The 21,956-nt window shown below is 25.3% G+C and overlaps 1 protein-coding gene across 1 annotated transcript; it reads left to right on the forward strand.

Moving 5' to 3' along the window:
- Positions 1-614: 614 nt before the first annotated feature.
- On the forward strand, positions 615-21,551 carry LOC145831601 (N-alpha-acetyltransferase 35, NatC auxiliary subunit-like). Its single transcript, XM_082938907.1, has 18 exons — positions 615-774; positions 2,117-2,150; positions 2,744-2,831; positions 3,658-3,759; positions 4,376-4,525; positions 6,165-6,293; positions 7,126-7,266; positions 7,851-7,918; positions 7,979-8,089; positions 8,345-8,456; positions 9,657-9,884; positions 10,939-11,031; positions 12,199-12,339; positions 12,433-12,506; positions 13,631-13,826; positions 14,877-15,050; positions 16,703-16,810; positions 21,101-21,551. Exons 1-18 carry the CDS (start codon positions 660-662, stop codon positions 21,239-21,241), a joined length of 2,205 nt encoding a protein of 734 aa, XP_082795033.1. The 5' UTR covers positions 615-659; the 3' UTR covers positions 21,242-21,551.
- The last annotated feature ends 405 nt before the right edge of the window (positions 21,552-21,956 follow it).

Here is a 21,956-nt window from a genome sequence, read left to right on the forward strand (position 1 = left end):
TCAACAATTAAATGAAGTAAATAAATTCTATAAAAACTAGTTTATAGTTAATACTTTGAGCTTTGAGGTAAAGCAAATGTAAAATTCTGTAAAAAAATCCTTTACTCCTATGCCTTTAATTAATTCTATAGTAATAAAATGTTCATTTTATATGCAAGAAAGACAAAAAAAAATTCTGTTGGTTGAAATTACAGAATTTTAATTTTATAATATTTAGCTTTTTAACTTTTTAAATTATATAAAAATAATTTTTTTGTACAGTTCTTATATCTTGTAAACTATATAAAACCAAAAAAAAAACAAGAATTTATCAAAAAGTTTTTTCTTATTACCAAACAATAATTTTCAAAAACTTATACTCAGTTAATAATTAAGTAATCACTAACTTAAATCTTAGTTGTTTTATTGTAGGAGTATTAATAAATTCTTAATATATTTCACTATTGGAATATTGCTAGATACAATTACAGTTTTTCTTTCTTTTATAAACCTGGTATCTCAGTATAGTATTTTTAGTTAAGTCTTTTTTTATTAAAAAAATTACTATTACAAAAAGTATTAAAAAAGAAAAAAAAAATTATAAAATTTATCATAAAATTTTTTTAGTTATAGAATAAGCAAGTGGTTTAAATTAAATTATTTTTTAATTTTGTTTTGGAATGGATGCTTTACCAACAGTTACTCCTCACTGTAGTCCTACTTTAGAAAAGAAGGAAATTGCTTCACTTTACAACTGGATAGAAATAACTGATGATTTTAAAACCTCTGCTGAAAGTAATTTTTTTAGTTATTTTAAAAGTAATTACCATTCATTACTGATATTATTAAATATAACTGATATGTTTTTATTTTTTACAACTTGTACAGCATTTTAACTTAGTTATTCAGGATGGACATTTATCTTGGAACTTTAGAAAAACCTAAAATTTTGAACAATTTTTATATTTAGTAATCAATTTAATAATTAGATAACAAATACGCAAAATAAGTGTTTAGCATTTTATTTATTATATAACACATTTTAAGTAACATTAAAGTATCTTTCTAGTAGTTTAAATATAGTTTTTAATCTTAAATTAAATTATCTTTTTAAAATAAAAAAGATAACTTGTATTTTTAAAAACCTGGAAGAAAATCAGAAAATCTTGAAGAAATTTTAGAAAAACAAGTGGTGATTGTGATTATTTTATTTTATTACATATATTAAAATTGTTGATTATTTAATTTTATTACCAAAATTTTTGAAAATGTTAAAACTTTGCAATTGAAAATAAATAAAACTAGCAGTATCTCAAAAAATAAGGCTATTGGGGTTTAGGCACTTTTTTACATGATGATCTTATTTTAAAGATCGTTAACTTAACTAGTAGTTGCTCTTTACCGTTTTGTAAAGTTCAAATTATTTTTTGTGATATGAGGGTGCAAAGTTGAGAGCGCAATAGGTTCCTTGTAGAAGGAACAAAGTAAAAAGGCAAAAAAACTATTATATAAAAAATGTATATTTTCCTACAGGTTTTAAGTAATCTTTCTGGAACTTTCTCAGTAAAATCTTAGTTATGTAATAAACATTTCTGTTGTAAGTTTTATTACTTAGGTTATAGATTTCCTAAATTTAAACTTTTAAAAGTTATTATAATACAATTTTTTTCTTTTAATGCAAAGACCATTTCCTGAAAATTTGAGGTTAATTGAGCATTAAATGAAGAAGAAGATAGATTTTTCTAAAATCTCTAGAAAATAGGCAGTGAAAAATCTTTCATATGGTTGTATCAAAAAAATTTTACACAATTGATGATATCTCGAAATTTAAATATTTTTTTTTACTTAAGGAAAAGTATTTATATTATTTAAATATAGCTTTCATATAATATAAGGTCTAATGTTAGTTTTTGTAAAAATAAATCTTTGAACCCCTATGGCCTTAACCAATTCTTTTAGTTGTGGTTGATACGTTAAAAAGTTTTCTTTCAATTCTATAATTTATGCTTTTAATGTTCATATGACGTAATAAACTAATTTACAAAACTACTGTGTAAAATAAAATGTATTGAACTTTAGTAAAAAAAAAAATACACTTTTAAAAATAATTTTGTTAAGAAAAACTAATGTTTTTAAGGTTTGGAGCCTGGTGAACTTATCAAAGATTATGGGTAAGTCTATTTTTTACCCAAACTAAGCTCATTTTTAAATTAAGTGTAAAATGATTTACAACCAAAAGTTAAATTTGATAATTTGCCTCTTTTGATATAGCTTGTGTGATTATTTTTATTTACTTTTAAAACAAAATACTAAATATGTTATATAACAATTCAAAATTTAAGGTTAGAAGTTTGCTAATAAAGATCATAGCAAAACAAGTTCACTGGAATATATAATAATAAGAAAAATTATAAAAAGTACTCTTTTTAATTATTAAACTACCACCACTTTATTTCTACAACTATCATAGCAGTGTTGAAGTGTGTCAATTTGTTATCACACAGAAACTTTTGTTAGTTTAATAAAGAAAGAGTACTGTTTAAATTTGTTATTATTATATGTTATATACAAATTTAACAAAATGTTATATGTAGAATGTTTAATAGCTACTAGATTTAAGTTAGTTTTTTATAAAAAAGTTTTAAATAAGGTGACTACTACTAAAGCTACAACTAAATTTTATTAGCTAGTAAAAATGTAAATTGCAACTAACCGAATGCTGCGCACATACTACTTCTGTCTTATTTTTTGTTTTATTATACAGGTTTTCATTGTACGAAGCAATGAGCGCAATTGAGCTGATGGATCCCAAAATGGACTCCTGGATGGTCAGCAAGCAAGTTAAAAGAGAGGTAGATACTTTTTGATATAAACTAATTCTAAAAAAAAATTGAAAACTATGTTATATCTATTGTAACTAGATTTTTGTAATATAAATTTAACAAGAGTTAGTTCAGATTGTTAATGTGTAAAAACATTTATTAAATTTACACATATATATAGTGTATAGCTCACAATTTGACTAGATTTCAAGTGTTTTATATTTAAAGCAGGAAAAAGTAATGTGGTAAAGTCGATGTTCTCATTTTAATTTTTTATAAAAAAGTGTTTGAATAGTCCTAGAAGTAAACTTGAAACTTTTACTAAATTTTAAAAGTATATACCCCTGAATTTATTTTTTTAAACCAGAGATTATTTTACGCTGTAAAAAACTAATTCTGACTTTTGTTTTTTTTTGTTTTTAGATATATTTTATCAAAAATCAAGTAGTTTTATAAGCTACCTATTTGTTCCTTTTTAAAAAGTATTGAAATGGCTTAGCGTCTTCAAAATTATACTTTTCAACATTCTGTTGATAAGTTGTTTTTTTTACAATGAAGCTGATTTCAAATTAAAGCTAATAGTTTTATTTCAGTTCACATAGATATATGTACCAATTTTTTTTTTAAGTTTGAAACATATGTCATTTAACAAAGCATTTTAATAACGTTTTACTCAAAGTTGAATATATAAGACTATATTAAAAATTTTATTTTTTAATTAAAATAAAAAATCTTATTAATGAAAACTATTGCCCAACCTGAATGCAACTTATTATAAATACTTAAGAAGCAAATATGTATAATTAATAAGCATATATCTGTATATATTAGTAATGTAAATATTGAACTGTTACAGATATACACATTTAAAGAACGCATAGAACAAAAAAGTATAAAACTAGATGATTTTTCACCAGGTGAGCTTATGGTGTTAATGGACCACAGCCACGCTTGCTTTGTTAGTTTTTTTTTTTAGTAAATAGATTTATAAAATACTCCAGCAAGATTAATGCTTAAGATATATTAAATGCTATTCCATAGTAGTTGTCTCTACGGTAATTAAAACATGTGCACTCCCAGGTCAAAACTCCCCAAAAATATGCTACAGACATTTTTTGCTCTTCATCATAAACACCATAATTTCTAGTGTAATTTTCAAAATTTTCCCTGAAATGTATACATAATGTAGTACAAATTTTAAAACTCCAACACTCCTAACAAATATGCTGAGGACTTTTTTTGCTCTTTATCATAAACTCCAGAATGTTTAGTATAAGTCTAAAAATCAATTAAATATCGAGCATACCTACGAAATATTGTTTTGTAAATAATTCGATTTAATAAAATTTTTAAAATTTATGTACTTGTGTTTAACAATTAAACAATTATTATTGCTTAGTTTAGAACTTAAATCGTAATACACGAAAATGTTTAAAAGAAAATGCACAAAATACAATGTTTAAAATACATCAATGTATTTTGATGTTAATTTTTTTATTTTGCTTGCATGGTGGTTTAAAAAAAATATTTTTTTGTGGAAAAAAAAAACGTTTAAATTTAGTTTTATTTTTCAGCTATCATGGTTAGATGGTCAATCACTTGCACAAAGCTTGTTTACTTGTCTTTATTTACATAATCCGAGTGAGATTCAAAACAAATGTCTTCAAACGTGGTCTTATGCTATGCTTAAGCTGTGTAGGCTTGTAAAGGACATTATAATTATGGTTAGTGCAAGATAAAATTCAAAATGTTGTTAAAACTACGAAAAAAAGTTTGTTTAAGTTCAAAGTAAAGTATAAATATAGTTCAATTTTCCAGTTTAAAAATTGACAGGCAACAAATGACCAATTAAACAAATTTATCTGAACTAGAATATTTTTTAGCTATTTAAACTTGTAAAAAGTATGATAAATTTAGTTGTGAGTGAGCTGTGGTTACAATTAATTTCATAATTATTTTGTTGATTGGACAAAATAATTGGACGTATAATGATTGGATCTGATGACTTGACAAAAAAAACATACTCTTTAATTAAGTAAAATTTTACAAAAATACAGTGGCCTGCGAAAAGATCTGTCCAATATATTGAGTCCCTTATGTAAGAATATCTGCCATATTTGACTCGCTGGTTAGAGAAGTTGAATTTCCTTTTTTTAAACGGAGTGTATATAAACACACAATGATAATATATAAATTAAAACAGTAAACTGAACGGCTATGTATAGATGAATTGTACTTGTAACTGTTGAGATATAAATTTTTAAGAATTTTATAACAAGGTAGAAAGTCTCATTTCCGAGGTACAAACAGATACACAGTTTATTAAATTAAGTCACATCGAAATAAGAAGATAAACGTTTGTGTAAGATTAAAAAGAAATTACGATGAAACCCATATTTTTTGTGATACGTAATTTGTTTTCTCCTGACTAAACCATGTTTAAAACTTACTAAGCTAGTTTTAAATTTTATAAATGAATAAGCTCACTAATTAAGGGCATACGGGAGTAAAACACTTTTTTAATCTTCCTTTTTACATAAAAATCTAAGCAACTAGTTACTTTTTACCGATTGATAAAGTTTGAAGTATTTATTGAGATATAAGTGGTCAAAGTTAGAGATTTCAATAAATTCTTTATAGGAGGTGCAAACTAAAAAGGCGAATCTAGACTATATCACTAAAAACCTATCTCCTCCTACACTTTTGAGATAAATAATTCAAAATTTTACGCAATGTTCCCTGCATTATTAAATAAATATCTCTTCAAGAATTTTAGCGTTTTTGATTAAAAATAGATTTTTTTTCGTAATTAAAATAACTTTTTTTTTGTTTTTTGGTGATAAGTTTTGTACTTTCAAATTTAAAAAAAATTGTTATTGCAGATGTTTGAAATTTTAAAATAAAATTGTAAAAAAAGTTAATATGTGCCCTTAACTTTTGATTAGTTTAGAAAAAATAACTTATGCTCCTTTGAAGATTTTTAGCAAGTTTAAAAATAGTTAAGCTTGTTCTGTAAAATCTAGGCTGTTTTCAACTTTTTGTGTGTTAAAAACACTTTTTATTTTAAATAGGTAAGCGATAATCAATACATAACAACTATCTTTATAATTGGAAACTTAATTTGAAACTTTGTAACAACTATCTTTATAAAGTTATTTATGTATCTCAACTCGTTTGTTTTAAAACAACTGAAGTTTAAACTAGTTATTCTGCTTAACATTTTTTTTAATTTGATTATTTTGTAAGAAGTTGAAAGAAAATAATTTAGTTCGAAATAAAATTGATTGGGCTTATAGAAGTATATATTTGTTATTATGGTTATTTTTATCTTTTATTATTTCAAATTGAATTATTTATAATTAGGCACATGTGGTTGAAGATGAAGACTTTCAGATGAACCACTTTGGTTTCAAATTGTTTGATGACTTAAAAGTCAGTAAAATTGTTTCAAATTTACGTGAAGTTGAAGACGATTACGGAAGACTAATAAGAGTTAGTTTAAGTTATATTGCATATCAATGTAATCTATCGTATTTTTTACTTGTCTCATTTCAGTTTCTTTATTCAACGTAATTTCTTATTATACATTTTATTTTTGTCTTATGTTAAGTTCATAAATACTGTTGAATATTATTGTTTTATAACTAAAAACCTTCTGAGATCTAAAATAAAAATTTGTATATAAAGTACTTTTTTGTAATTTGCAAAGCTTGTCCCTATGACACAGACTACTATTAGTTACATTTTTTAGATCTTATATAGATAAATATACATTAAAAATAATAAATGTTAATAATTTTTAGATCAATCAATTTATTATTTAGTATAATATTCTTCAACACAATTATTTTTTTTTTGTTTTAAAATAGTATACTTCAACGTTTTAAGTGTATCTTAGTCTTTTTTTTCTTTCAATATTAACAGTTTTAGTTTAAAAAAAAGAACATGTCAGTAACTGATTTTTTATAAACTTTTTGTTATTGTCAAACCAATTTAGTTACAAAATAAGACTTTTTAAATTCAATATTTGCTAAAGTTTTTGGTATCTTATATATAGTATGATAGTTATTAAATATTAAAAAAAAGTATTACTATTTTTATTTTATCTGTTTTCTAGCGCTTACATCTGAGATTTTTAATTACTATATATTTAATAAATTTATTTAATTAAAAAGTGTCTTGTACTTAATTAGGCTTTAAAGTTACCTTAAGTGTTTTTTATTGCTGTTGTTAAATTATATTACGAGGATATACAAGTATTAAAAACTACTGACTCAATTTTTTAGTTTTGGAAACTTAAAATTCAGTTTTATATGTTTTTAAGGCAACAAAGTCAAAGCAAGAAAGTCAAAACGTAGAAAATGTAAAAAACATGATTGAAGATTACGAAGGAGTGCAACGTAGAATCAGGTTCACAAGAACCCTACTGCAAGTTATCGAAAACTTCGCAACTAGCAGGCAACAGGTGAAACATACTTTTTTGTAGTAAATATCAAAGTTTTTCAAACTTTTGATAGTGTTTTACATTTAACACTTTATTTGATCTTATAGTTGAACTTAAATCTTTAAAAAACTGTAGTAAATTAATTACACCTAGAATATATATTTTTCTGATAACTGCTTAAATTAGTTTCAGTTTTTTGATATAAAATAAATACAAATGTATACATAAATTGATATATAAGTTTGTATGTAATGTGATACTCTTTGACCATCTCATAGCCATATATCGAAATAATTTGTTCATCTAAGAGAAGTGACATTGTTGATTTATTAGGCTATTTCTTGCTTAAATATTATTAACTTCACTTTTGTATACTTTCGAAAGCAGTGTTAATATGTTAACCTTCTACAGTTTTAATGAGACCTGTATGTTGCTTTTTAGCTTTCAAAGATGCATAGAAAATTCCTTCTAGACTTTTAAAACTTAATTAACCGGATAAACTTATGCCGGTTTAGCTTAATAAATCGGCTATGATCAATATCTTTCGGAATTTTTCGCCTATCAACTTCGTAGGAAATGTTTCTGTATAACGATTTTTTTTACAGAACAAATCTTCTATATCAATAGAAAAAACTCTTCAGCAAATGACGGAAAACTTGAAGTTCATGGAGAAGTATGTTTTGTTAATAAACTTAATTAATTTAATAAGCTAAGAAGTGTTTTTATTTTTTAGAACATCCAAGCTTGATGTAAACACAATTACCAACCCTTTTGACACTGAGCTTGCTATACCTTCCTTCGAACCTTTGATCAATCAAAGTATTTTACCTGCAACTTTTCCTAGGTTAGCAAGACTTCCTAAATTCGAAATGTATATACCCCTTACTTATACTAATAGTACTAATTGAAAAATAGTTACAGGTTTTTCTTTAAAAGTTTTTCACTTAAATTTAAACCAATGCATACTGTTTGCCTGGATTTTAATTACAAAAGTATTTTTGATTTGAATCTTTACAAATCTAAAATTAGATCAAATAAAATCAGTAAATTAGTTTGATAAGTATTAAAGTGCTTCATAACAACTTATTTTATTTCGTAGGTGTGCGACAATTATATCAATAAAAGAGTCATTTCAGGTCTACGAAGACTTGATTAAAAAATTTTTACATTTAGTTTCCATTTCAAAGACTAATTCAATTCAGTATCTATTAGTAAGTTAACGTTTTAGTTTGGTATTAAATTGTTTGTAGTTTTCTAAAACCAATAGACAAATATTTTTAGAATAAAATGTATAATTATTAATAATAGTGTTAATGAAAGTTCATTACTTCTTTTATATCAAGTGTTGCTTCTTTTAATATTTTCTGGAAACGGAATATCTTAATTCATAACATTAAGTTACTTTTAAGTTCAATGTTATTATATAAAAAATTATATTATACTATTATAACAACTTTATTGAAAAAAGTATATTGTTTTTTATAGATTTAAAAGACATGTTTTAATTGAGCTAAAAATTCACCAATTAGTTATCTTGCAAAAATTTTGTATATATTTTTTGTTTATATTTAAACAAAAGTAAGTGAGAATGTTATAATTTTAAGGTTATTAAATGCAATTTTGTGCATGTGAAAATACTTTCTAAGGTCTATTAGTTAAACTAATACTTACTCTCTATTTAAGATATGTTATTTAAGTTGAAAATATTTAAGATGTGTTATTTAATAAACTTTATATAAAATATTGTCTAGATGAAATACGGTCAATTGTACTCGTTATTAACTTAAAGTAAGTCTTAGCTTTGTTACTTGAAACGGACTACTAGCACACTATAAATTGAATTTTTATTCACTACAAAGTATGATAAACGTATTTAGGAATATTTATTAATGTTTGGTACTTCTAGGTTCTTTGAATAAAACGCACGCATTTTTACAACTACATATCTTTATTAAACTAAAGTAATCAAAGTTGTCTTCAGTAAAACAAATAAAATTTTCAAATAAATTAGCTTAATAGGTAACCACGAAAGCTATTTAAAACAACCAGTTTTTCAGTTGCTACTACCGCACTAAAGTTTTAACGATCAAGTTTAGATAATAATCATAACTTTCAAATCAAGCTTAAGTTATAGTGAATGTTTATAAAATGAAAGTTTATAGTTAATTTATTATAGTAGATTAAGTTTACAGCAAAATAGATGTACTGTATCTAAAAGCTAAAACCAAGATTAAATTCGGTAAAACTATATATTTGGCTATAAATTACAAATACAAATTAAGACTGTAAAACTTTTTTTTTACTGTTGACCTTATGCCTGTTAAGTTATTCTACAAATGTATAAAAAGCCGTTTAGTGTTTTTATTTTTAATTTTGATAAACTTCAAACTTAAAGCAGCATTTTTCTCCAGAATTTTTTAAAGGAGTTTTCAAGAGGCCATACTTGTGTGCTCTCTCGTTCCGTTGCTCAACTTCTGTTTCTGCCTCTGGTCGATGATTCTTTTTCTTTAGACGCTGTTAGAGATTGCATGCGCACTCACAATGCTCCCCCTACACTTTCCACCATTTTGCCCCGGTCTATGTCAAGTCAAGCCCAAATAAAAATTCCAGTTGAAAACTTTCTTTCCCAGGCTCTAGTAGTAAGTTTACACATAAAATTTTTAGTAATAAAGCTGAACGTGAATATTTAGTTCTTTTTCTAATTCAGGTTTAATTTGCTAATATGATATTTTTAGTTCTAGATTCAGCAATAGTAAATTTCAAATTAGATAAATTTAAGGATATAAGTTTTCAAAATTTTAGAGTTCTATTTGAATAAGGTTTAACTTATAACTGAAGAGTCTTACAGGGCGAAACATTGTTTTGTAATTAGTATCTAGTTAAATAAAAATTTTAAAGTTTAATTTATCAATTAAACAAACCTGTTTTTTGAATCACTTTTTATTTTCATATCCCTGGTTAAGTGTAATGTTTGTTGTTAAGTTGAATATTTCTTACAATATGTATATACATTTAGCATTGTTTTGTTAGTTCATATTAGTCAAATTGTTTCACTGACACCTGTTTTTTATATATAAACTGATACTGTTGCATTTACTTTCAGTTGAATAGTCATATTATTTTAAATACTTGGCGTAGAATCAGTTTAATTCAGGGTTGTCACTCTTTAAGTCAAAAAAACTGCTTTGAGTCACCCTGATTTTTTTATCGAATCCTTAAAAAATATCTTAATTAATAACCCTGATTGTGCAAGTAATTAAAACTTCGAAAGATTTAAAGTTATTGAAAATTATTTTAATAAGAAAATCTAAGTTGTATATAGCTGAAACATAAAGATTTTGATTATACTGTTTCTTTGTTTTCATAAATTAAATAGTTTTATATGTTATTACGTGTATTTTATTTATTTTTAGTTTCATAGTAATTAAAAGTGCTTATATATTGTAAATTACCCTTTGCTTTTTATAATTACTTTTGCATTGATTACCTTTTGACTATAAAAGCTAGATTTGAAACTTTATTTTAATTGCTTAGTAAACAAGTGAAGAGTTAAGCACGAAGTATATATTGTTATAAAGTTTGATTATGTGTATTTTTTGAACTATATCATTTAAAACTGAATTTTAAATGTTTAGCAAAATAAAATGTAATTGATATTTTAATTTTTCAATTAAAAAAATATACTATAAACAGACTGTGATCAAGTTATTCCAAGTTTATGGGTTCAATTCAGCGCGTCAACGGGAAAAACTTTCTTTGGTGCTAGAATGTTTATCTGAGTTACAGGTTAAATTTATTTTTTGTAGTTGTGGTTGATATATACTGAAGTAAAAGCAATAATACAGGGTTGCCAAAAAACCTGGAGTTAGACTGAAATAAAAGCTATAATATAACTTAGGCTTAATTCAAATTTGTATAAGTTAGACTATAAACTTGAATTATACAATTTACAATCTGTCAATACTGTATACCTTGATAGATAAAATACAGTATGCTTTTAAGCTCAGGTTTCATGATAAATTATTATTATATGCGAGTATTTTTTTCTTTATATTAAGTATAGAATAGACATAATTAAAATTAATTATAAAAAGTGTTTATAAAATAAAATTAATATTTGGAAAAATAAAACTTATTCTAAAGTAGCATTTAAAAAAACTTAAATTGAAGCAATGTTTATTTTTCTATTATCAACTGTACAGTGATAAAATACAAAAATAATAGTTAAATGTAACAGTTTTTAAAGTTTATAAACAAAATTTAAAAGGTATCTATTGCGATAATAAAGTTTATTAATAAACTTTTCCGACTGTACTTACAAACAGTTGATTCAGTTATTTTTTGTCATTACTGGTTTGTTGTCTAACGTTGGATCTATGCATTAAAATCTAAGCCATTTAAACTGTAAGACACACGAAAAAAACGTAAAAGAAAATTAATGCAAAAAGTTCATTTAGTATAAAATTGTAAAACACAAGTTAAATTTTGTAGATAAACATTAAAAAAGAAAATTAGCAAGTAGATTTATTGTATTTTGAAAAAGTTTTAAGCTTAAATTATTTAGTATAATTTAGTTTTTTAAAGAGTGACACTGTTTTGTATTTTTATACTGTGCATGATGCTTACAAACAAGTTGTTAAAAAGTACAACTTTTTCAGCATTATAACCCATTAGTTTTATATTTTTTAAATTAAACAATTTGTTTTAAAGATAAGGCTGTAGTATAGCAAGTTTACTTTAGTTTGCTTATAAAAATATTATTTTCCTTATTGAATTGAAAAGTTGCACATGAATAATGCTTAGTGTTGCATTTTTTACAAACATAGTGTATACAACATCAAATGTACAAATTAAAGGGAAACAAAACTTTATATCCAGCTTTAGTTTTTTAGAAAAATTTAAAGCTGCTACCTAAAAGATTTTTATGCAATTTTACTTATATTTTTCAATTAGGAATATGGTGATAGCTGCGATTCAAATCTGACTGATTTCATTAGAAGATGTGATCATGAAATTATTAATCATCAGCCTGCCAGCACAACTATAACTCATATGGCTTACTTCGGGGGTTGGAGTCTTTACTACACTTTAAACGTACGTATTTTTAGTTGCAAATTGACTAAGAGTCTAAAATTTATTTTGATTTAAGTTTGTTAATTTTTTTTTACTCACTTCTTTTACTTTTAGGTCATGATTGCATACGTGAACAGCGGTTTTTTACTGGATCTTTACAGCAACCATGAGCTCCATTACATTTATTGGTAAGAATAAGTTTTTCATTGTTGCATTCGTTTATAACAGTATTATTAACATTTAAGAAAGATGGTTATACGCTTTTTGGTATACTTGTGTTTTTTTGTTGCTTTTATACAATATTTAAGTAGTAGGAAATATTTAATGTTTTTCTCTCATTACAGAGTAAAAGTTGTTAAGAACTTTTTCAAATAATGTGGTGTAAATTGCTACTACAATTATTGAAAAAGTTGTTTAAATATTTTATTATTATTTGGTTTATGTCTATACACATTTTAAGTTTATGTTTTGAATTATTTTTTTACTTTCAATAAAAGTGTTATTAGCGATAAATTATTCATTATAATTTATGTAAGTTAAGAATATTTTTGTACTAAAAATGTTATCCGCAGTATTTTGCATAATTATTTTGAAAATAAGTTTTGCTGATTAGTAACCATGAACTAAACTTGTAAACAAAAGATCATCATACTAAAAAAAATAATATTAAATATATAGTTTTCAAAAAAGTTCAAATACCGTGTTCGAATTAGATTTATTTAAAAAAAAATTTTCAAGCACATAGCTTTGTTAAAGCATTTAACAGCAGACATTGTTTTATTATTGTATTATTTTACTAATGAAAGTATTTACCATTAGTTTTAGTATAATTTTATATATAATAGTTTTTAACAATTAACAGTAATGTTATTCTTGCTAGCATTGTCTTTTGTTTAGTTTTAAACTCGAATTCTAGACTCAATTATTATGTCATTTTAAATTAAAAAAAAGGTGTTTTGATTGAAATATATTATTATTTTAGTTTATTATTTATATAATATTGTTTTTGTACGCCTTAGTTGGAATATCTCAGCGATATTTTATTATTAAGGAAATTAGTGTTGTTAAATGTTTTAATTAATTTTGTATATGATTTTTCTATAAAATTTTAAATGTACAAACACTTGCTGCATAATGTTTTTCTTCAAAGTAAAGCGATTAATATGCATTTTGAAACTCTACACTGAGTTACTTCTTATTACACATAATTAATATGAGCTAAGAAAATCAGCATCACATTTGTAAATTTGTTATTAATATCACTTAAATTAAATGAAAACCTAATATTCCAGTAAAATAAGTGCTTTTTAAGGTATTTAGCCGAAACTCTACTTTATTGGAAGATGCAGCAATTAGGACGTGCAAATACCCAATTAAATTGGGAGAAAGATTTGGTTGAAAAATTAGAAATTAGCAATAAAAGCGGAAGAAGTAGAAAAAATACTAAGAAAGCTAAAAAGAAAACTACAATTATTAAAACTCATATCCACGAGTCAATTTGTACTAAAGTTCGTTTTTATTATTTTTTTACATTAGAGTAAGTTTTACATTAGTATTGTTTTTAAATACAAGTAAATTTTATAAGTATATTTTATTTTTTTGAAATTAATTTATTTTGTTTTGTATTTAGACACAAAATCCTTATACATAAATTACAAAATAGATCTAATATTTTTTCGACCTAGATCATTTGATGCAGTTAAAATTATATGTAATTTAATATTGATTAATTACTAAAGAAATTATCTGAAAATTAAATTTTATAGTTTTATATATAAAGTTTTTTTAATACAAATGTTTAAGTAAAAAATCTTCACAATTTTTTTAGTAAATTTTTTGTCCATAAAACGATTGTTGCTAAAACCTTTATAAATCGAAGTCTCATTCATTTATACTCTTGAACTGTATTATAAAAAGATTATAAGTTATACAACTTAAATAAATATAACTTTTGATATACTTATCGTACTTTTCAATAATTATAGAATTAACCTAGTACTTATTACTAGAATTACTTCGAGTTTATACATGACAATGATTAGTTAATTGATTTGTTTATATGAACAGTTTTTAAAGTGACATTTAAATATACAAAATTTTCAGGATTGCCACAAAACCTGGAAAAACCTGGAGTTTGACAATTTAGGCTTAAAAAACGTGGAATTTTGAACAATTTTTACATGTAAAGTAATGAAGTTTTGACACAAAAAGTCTAACATAGAGATTAAAAAAAATTGTCATCATAATTTTTTTATTAAATAACACATTTAAAGTAGCTTTACATTATCCTTTTAACGTTGTTATACTATTTAACACAGTTTTTTACCTTAAACTTAATTTAAAACTAAAAATAGACCCAAAAACATGTACCTTCAAAAACCTGATAAATTTGCCAAAACCAGTGACAACCCTGAGTATTGTACTTAAACAATTTTTATAATTTTGTGTCTAACATAAACCTCTTTTGTTTCATCGTAGTTGATGCTTATACAAATGCAACTAGTTTGTAATGTTAATTTTCCTATGCAAATCTATTATCATTTCGAATTTTCACCAAGGTTTGGTCAGCATTGTGCTGGGGAATGCACAAGTGTCTGTTGGCTTTCGCGCTCCAAGGCAAGTTTCTTCCGCCGCAGTATCAGTTTGACAACGAAGAGATCAGATACGAGCACCGTTTTTCACCTTTTCAATCCATCACCACCCCTCCCTACTACCCATACAAGAAATACATAGTGAGTTTAAAATATTTCAAAAAGCAATTAAAGAGGCGGTCAAGCTCTTTTTTCAAAAACTTTCTTCAAATAAAAAGTGTTTTTTATTTTAAATTCACGATTTTTTATATGTTTTTTATTGTTTTCTACCTCTAATGTTTGTTATTTCTCATTTAGTCCACTTAATTTTTTACCTTTGAAATACCAACACTTAAATATATATCTTATTTATAATAAAAGTTGTATAGTTTAGATAATTTTTATATTTTTGTTAATAGTTATATCTAAAAAAAATTTAATTTATTTATCCTGTTAATGAAACATAAAGATTATTAAATTACTCTGAAGAAGTTTGTTTGAAGAGAATTATCTAAATGATGATGTGTCACCCTGTAAGATGTTTTTAAAGAAAGACTCACTCTGTAATTGAAATATTTATAACGTGTGTTTTAAACTTAAGTTATGCTTTAAATGAAAAAATACAGGCTTGAATAACTACGCAAAAAACAACTTCAGAGTAATTTAACAGTCACAACCAACTTATCACAAAAACACGTTGTGCATAATTTAAGGAGATCTAAAGTAGTTTTCAGGGTTGCCACTTTACCTGGAAAAACCTGGAATTTGACAATTTAGGCAAAAATAACCTGGAAAAACCTGGAATTTGAGAGATTTTGAAAAAAACATGGAAAATCTGGAAATTTGATCATAATACCTAGAAAAAACTTGGAATTTTTAATAATTTTAACATTATCAGTAGTAAAATTTCGATTTGACACAAAAAATCTATCATATAAATAAGATTTTTTTGTCATCATCAAAAAAAAGTTTTATTGAAAAACACAATTAAAGTTACTTCACAGTATCTTTTCAACGTTTTTATACTATTGGATACAGTTTCTTATATAGAAATCAACCTAAAACTAAAAATAAACCCAAAAATGTGTACTTTTAAAAACCTGGAAGAAATTTTGAAAACCTGGAAAAAAATTTGAAAAAATGAGTGGCAACCCTAAGTTTTTTGTAAGAACTTTTGTATAGTAGTTTTATTAATTTTTTGTAAGTTTTCTTAAATAAATACTTTCTTTTCAAAAAATCAAAAGGCGCCGCCACTAAACTTTATTTAAATCGACTTAAATTTTGAACAATGAGTTTTTGTTGTAATTTCAATATATATAACAATATCCAGCTAAAAACTCTAAGGTCGCAGTTTTTGGGTCCAACAGAGTTTGCATTTGGGTGGTTTTCAGAAAATCGAAAAGTGCCAACGTAAAAGTTTCTTTAAATCATCTAAAATTTTGCACAGGGTTTTTTTGTGATGTTTGGAAAATGTAAAAAAAAATGCCTTTAATTTCATAATTCGCAATTTTTTAAGTACCCTCATGTATAGGATTCGAAATTAATAACATTAGTACACAAAAATAAAAGAAATAAAGACGTAATTATGAAATTTTGTACAGAACGCAATTAATGCGAAAATTCAACTTTGTTCAAAACAAACAACTACAGATAAGTGCCTACAGAACTTTAAGTTTTAAACTTTGTTGAACTTTCAGAAAAGCTTTTTCATATGTTGGCATGACGATATGAATTCGCTTTTGTTGTTTAAGCAACCCTCTTGTTTCAATGCATACATAGCGGTAGTATTTTAGACTAAAGTATTATTTTTACAGGAATACACTGATAAACTTAGTGATCGGACTCCACATCAACTACTTATAAGTTCATCCCAATATTTTGATCAAGCAAAAGCTATTTTGTCTGATGAAGAGTTGTTGGAGGTAATTATTTGTTATAAACAAAATTAGTAAACTTTTAGTTTAACTTTGAAGCTAATTTAATTAACACTATTCTGGTTATTAATGTCAAAGCTAGCTTATGGTCGTTCACTCATGTTACAGTTTCTCTGATAATAAAATAGTAGTCATGAATATTCTAGATGTGTAAGTTTTGAAATACTAGGCTGGAAATGTCATTCTTAATATATAGTCTAAAAATTTTCGTCACCAAAACTTTTTTTTTATAAACGTTATCAGTTTTTTTATTTGTTTGTTTTTTACAAATCGATAAAAAAGAAACATACCTAGGGAAAAAATCTTAAAGTATTTTTTTTAAGAAAGTCGGTGAATTACCTTTTCTGTCGAAACATTGAAACTACCCGAAAATTATTAAGTTTATGAAATTTTTAAAACTTTATTTTATGTTTAGCGTGAAATACGACCATGAGCTAGCATATCTTATCTCTAAGTTTGATAAAAAAAATAATTTAATATATTGAAAATTCAGGACTGTTGCTTACTCATATCTGTTTTAATTTTTATTTGAAATTTTAGGTAAGTTAGATTTTTTGTCAAATTCTCGGTACTTTTTTTTGTTTGGTTGCATGAAAGTGATGTACCGGACCCGGATCCGGACTTTTTTTTCAAACTAGAATCCGGCCGGAACCGGATCCGGACTTTTTTTTCAAATTAGAATCCGGCCGGAACCGGATCCGGACTTTTTTTTTCAAATTAGAATCCGGCCGGATCCGGATATCAGACAAAAATGGCAATATCCGGCCGGACCCGGATAGTGAGTCCGGTGCATCACTAGAACAAACTAACCTGAATCAGAATGAGGTTTTTAAAAACTGAAAAAAAAGAACTTTAATCTAATAATAAGTAGAACAGCTAGCCACAAGGTTTACAAATTTAGGTATTATTTACAATTAAAAACTTAAATCAAGTTCTTGAACAAAATACACTAGAAGATTACAAAATATTGAAAACTGGATCAGCTCAAACTCATTCAAAATCTAAAAGAAAACTAGCCTGAGTTTTTATAAAAAACTAAACTAGCCTGAGGCAGTCAAAGATTTTCTAAAGTTCTCAAAAAATTTCAAACTAGCAGGGTTGCCACTGTTTAAGTCAATAAAACTAGCTAGAGTGAGTATACACAAGCCTGAGTCAGAATGAGGTTTTTAAAAACTGAAAAACTACTTTAATCTAATAATCAGTAGAACAGCTAGCAAAGGTTGACAATTTGGTAGTAAAGTTGTGGACTGATTGTGGTTTACTTAACTTATTAGTACTACCCATCATAATTAAATCCTACCTTATTTAATTAATATCTAACAAATACTAAAATCTGACTGAGACTACTTTCTATAATCAGACACGACAGTTTTGAGTGATGAATCTTTTATATAAAACACAACAAGAAATACTAGCATATACAAAATTATTAATTACTTTGGTAACACTTTAAAAACTGGAAGCTATTTAAATCTATATCAAAAGACTTAAAACAAAAAACTAAAAATTAAATAAAACTTTTAGTAAACAAGAAACAGTTAAATTTTTAATTAACTTTTAAACTATAAACCTGGCTTAAATATTTAAACAATTAAAGACCTGTTGAAATATTCACTTTTAAGACAAAACACTACTTACAATAAGCATTCACAAAAACGTTCAAGATATTTTGTTGCTTCAAGCTACACACCAAACTAACTGCTTACATATAAACTGCCTGTCATGTTCTGATGTTTTGTTGCATCAGTATTTAGTTTGAAACATTTCGTCATTTGACTCTCATTTGCTCGTACATTCAATCTTATTAACTCTAAATATTCTCTGAGCTCAACTTTAAACAATAAATAATGCAAGTTATCATTCCAAAGTTTTCAATTTTACAACATATGTAAAGAGCTGCATTTCATGAAATGTTTATTTATAGTTTAAATGTAAACAAATGTAAATTAGTCACGTGTACAAAATGAGACTATCACGGTAGGTGTTTAATTTTAACTGACGAAAATGACTCTTATTAATTTTCACAGGGTTTGTTTTTGAAAAAATACTTTTCAGTATGCTATTTTTTACTAACTAGATCCGGGTCCGGCCGGATCTCTGTTAGGATCCGGCCGGACCCGGATCCGGACTTTTTTTTCAAAATAGAATCCGGCCGGACCCGGACCCGGACTTTTTTTTCAAATTAGAATCCGGCCGGAACCGGATCCGGACTTTTTTTTCAAATTAGAGTCCGGCCGGACCCGGATATCAGACAAAAATGGCAATATCCGGCCGGACCCGGATAGTGAGTCCGGTACATCACTACATGAAATACACTTTGATTACTTTAACGTTTATTCTTCATGTATATTGTACAGTACTTCTGCAAAATTTTCACTTTATATTTTGGCTACCAATATTTTTTTGTTAGCATAATGTAATCTTTATCCATAAACAGGTTTTGTTTTTCTCCACAAACTGGCAAACCCGAAATTCTTAATATAAATTCAGTTTTGAAGATAGTGTAATTAATTTAAACCTGTATGTTTTAAAATAAACTAGGAAAAATACTTCCTAATAGTTTTTACCTAACTTTTTTTTGTTACCTACTAAATAAATTTAAACAACTCAGTTAAAATTTTAGATACATTTATTCAATTATATTCAAGCAAAATTTTCATGTTCAACCAAAAAATTCAGTTCTAATTAACATGAAATTTTAATTAAATAAGCCATGTATCAAATAATTTATTTTTGCAAAAATTGAGTTTGTTAAATTGTCTAACTAGATCAAAACTATTTTTTAAATGTATCAAAAAACTAACCCTAAAATTCTTTCCTTTCAATTTTCCTTAGGTGAAAGAAATTTATTTACTGACTAATCAATCTGGTTTATAAATTAAATATATTTTTAATAAGTCTTACTAGCTCATCTAGCTGTACATTGGTAATCATACTTTTGACATCTAAAGAGGACAAAAGTACTTGATTTTTATTATTTTTTATCCTCAATAAAATTAATATTTTTTTCTTTTTAACTTTTAGTTTAAGGCATTTAGGGGGGTCCGCCTTGACTTTTACAAGCTAATCTTACTTAGTAGAGTTTTATCTAGGCTATCAGAAATTTTTAAATGCTTTAAAAAAACTTAAGTAACTTTTTAGATAAAAGCGTTCAAAGTTGACGTGCTAATAGGTTCCTGATAGAAGGTGCAAACCAAAAACGCGAAAAAAGACTACTTTATTAAATACCTATCTTCTCTTTCATTTTTTAACCAATTTTATTCAAATTTTCACAGAAAGTCCACTACTAAAATGTAAATTAATTGAATGAAGAACTTTTTTATTTTTAAAAAATAAAAGTTTTGTTAGAAAAAACCACCTATTTTTTTTAATCTAAAATTTTAATTTTTTGATATTTTTAAATTGCAACAATCAAAGTTTTTTAATCTATGAAAGGAATGTTTCCTGAAAACTTGAGGTCTATAGCTCAGAAAATGAAGGAGAAGAATAATTTTCAGTGATTTTTAAATTTCCGAGGAAATTGACCCTAAAAAAAATGCGGTCCATACGTTTGTACGCAAACTTTTTGTAAAAATTAAAGTATCTCTAAAAATAGATAAAATTTTATTTTCTATAAAAACTGGCCTGTAGTTTGTACTTAAAGCTTTCATATAAGAGTTGATGTTATTTTTTTATAAATAAGATATTTTGGACCCCACTATGCCCCTAATTGGTTAGTTTAATTGTTGTAGTATATATATTTTGCACTGTTTTAGTTGTATCTTCCCTTGAGCTAATTGAAAATTCTATTGTAAATTGAGTCGTTTTATTGTATTTAGCACAAAAAAAATATTTAAAACTTACAACCTTTACAAAACTAAATATATTTATTTAAACTAGATTCACTAAAATTTATAAATTTCTTATTATCAGGGGTGTCAACACACTCAGGGTTACTCAAACTAGTTATTAATGTTTCTTTATTTTTTAAGGATTTTTCAAATTCTCAGGCTAGTTCTTATGACTTTCATAGTTTTTTCATTAAAAGGTTTTTTATTTACCAATTTATTATTAGAGTTTTATGCGTAAGTATTTAAGCTTAGTCAATGAGAATATTTTCAAAATTATGTTCTTACTGCATAAAAAATAATCAAAAGCTGATCAGTCGCTATTTTTTGGTATCACAGACTGAATTTGTTGCTTCCAAGGGTTGGCAACCCTGCATTATAAAACTTGCAGTTTATGTATTAGTTTATACAGTAGGTTAACTATGAAGTCAATTTTAATATGTTTACACAGAAAGAATGTTTATTGAAAGTTGCAAAAACCAATTTCATTGTGACCAAAATTTTGTCTGATCCAAAAAATTCCGCCAATGAAAAGAGAATAAGTCTGGACTTTACTACACATAAAACTTTTCCTATAATAAAAATTTCTTAAATTAAGTTTATTTTTTGTTATTTTATAATGCAATGGATTAGGTTAATTTAGTGGCTAGTTTATGAATATGCAAGTTGCTTGTTTGCTACAGTTTGCTGGTTTATTTATTTTTTGTTAACTATTTATTGCGTTTTTTAAATTAAAGAAAGAATTACCTTGAACAGAAAATTTTGTGCATTTAAATATCCAAACTATCTGTATACGACTTCTAACTTTTACGCCTTGTTTTAGGTTTCTAGGAAAATATACATAGTTTGTATCTAATTTTGTTGACTGTGTTATTTATAACTTGAAATAAATAAAAATTATTGCTGAATGTGGTCTTTTGTATCTAAAAATAAAATTATAAAAAGAGCCGATCATTTATTTTTTTAAACTTGCATTCAATTCAAACTTATACTTTTATAACTTACACGTTTCTTACTTGATATTTTCTGACTCGATAAGTTTTTAACTAAACATTTTGTTACTTGATATTTTCTAATTTTTTTTTAGTCTATGCGTTTCTAATATTTACCTCGTTGAAACAGTATGGTTCTCTTTTTATATATTTTTCGCACTTGAACCCTTGAAACAATAAAATTAAATTCATAGTTTAAAATTTTGGTTTTGCTTTAACTTTTTTGTTTCAATTTGTAATAAAATTTAAAACCTGAACTAAGTTATAGCTTCAAAGGTTGGCCAAGTGGCAAGTGATATTTAATGTTACACGCTT

The sequence above is a fragment of the Thalia democratica genome, chromosome 3 (assembly GCF_965202585.1).
Source record: "Thalia democratica chromosome 3, ktThaDemo2.hap1.1, whole genome shotgun sequence".
Lineage (NCBI taxonomy): Eukaryota > Metazoa > Chordata > Thaliacea > Salpida > Salpidae > Thalia > Thalia democratica.

Excerpts from the sequence above, each read along its gene's own strand:
- LOC145831601 (XM_082938907.1), top strand. The coding sequence starts at position 660 with ATGGATGCTTTACCAACAGTTACTCCTCACTGTAGTCCTACTTTAGAA. Across the intron at positions 3,760-4,375 it reads ACCACAGCCACGCTTGCTTT|CTATCATGGTTAGATGGTCA; the intron begins GTTAGTTTTTTT and ends TTTATTTTTCAG. Across the intron at positions 7,267-7,850 it reads TCGCAACTAGCAGGCAACAG|AACAAATCTTCTATATCAAT; the intron begins GTGAAACATACT and ends TTTTTTTTACAG.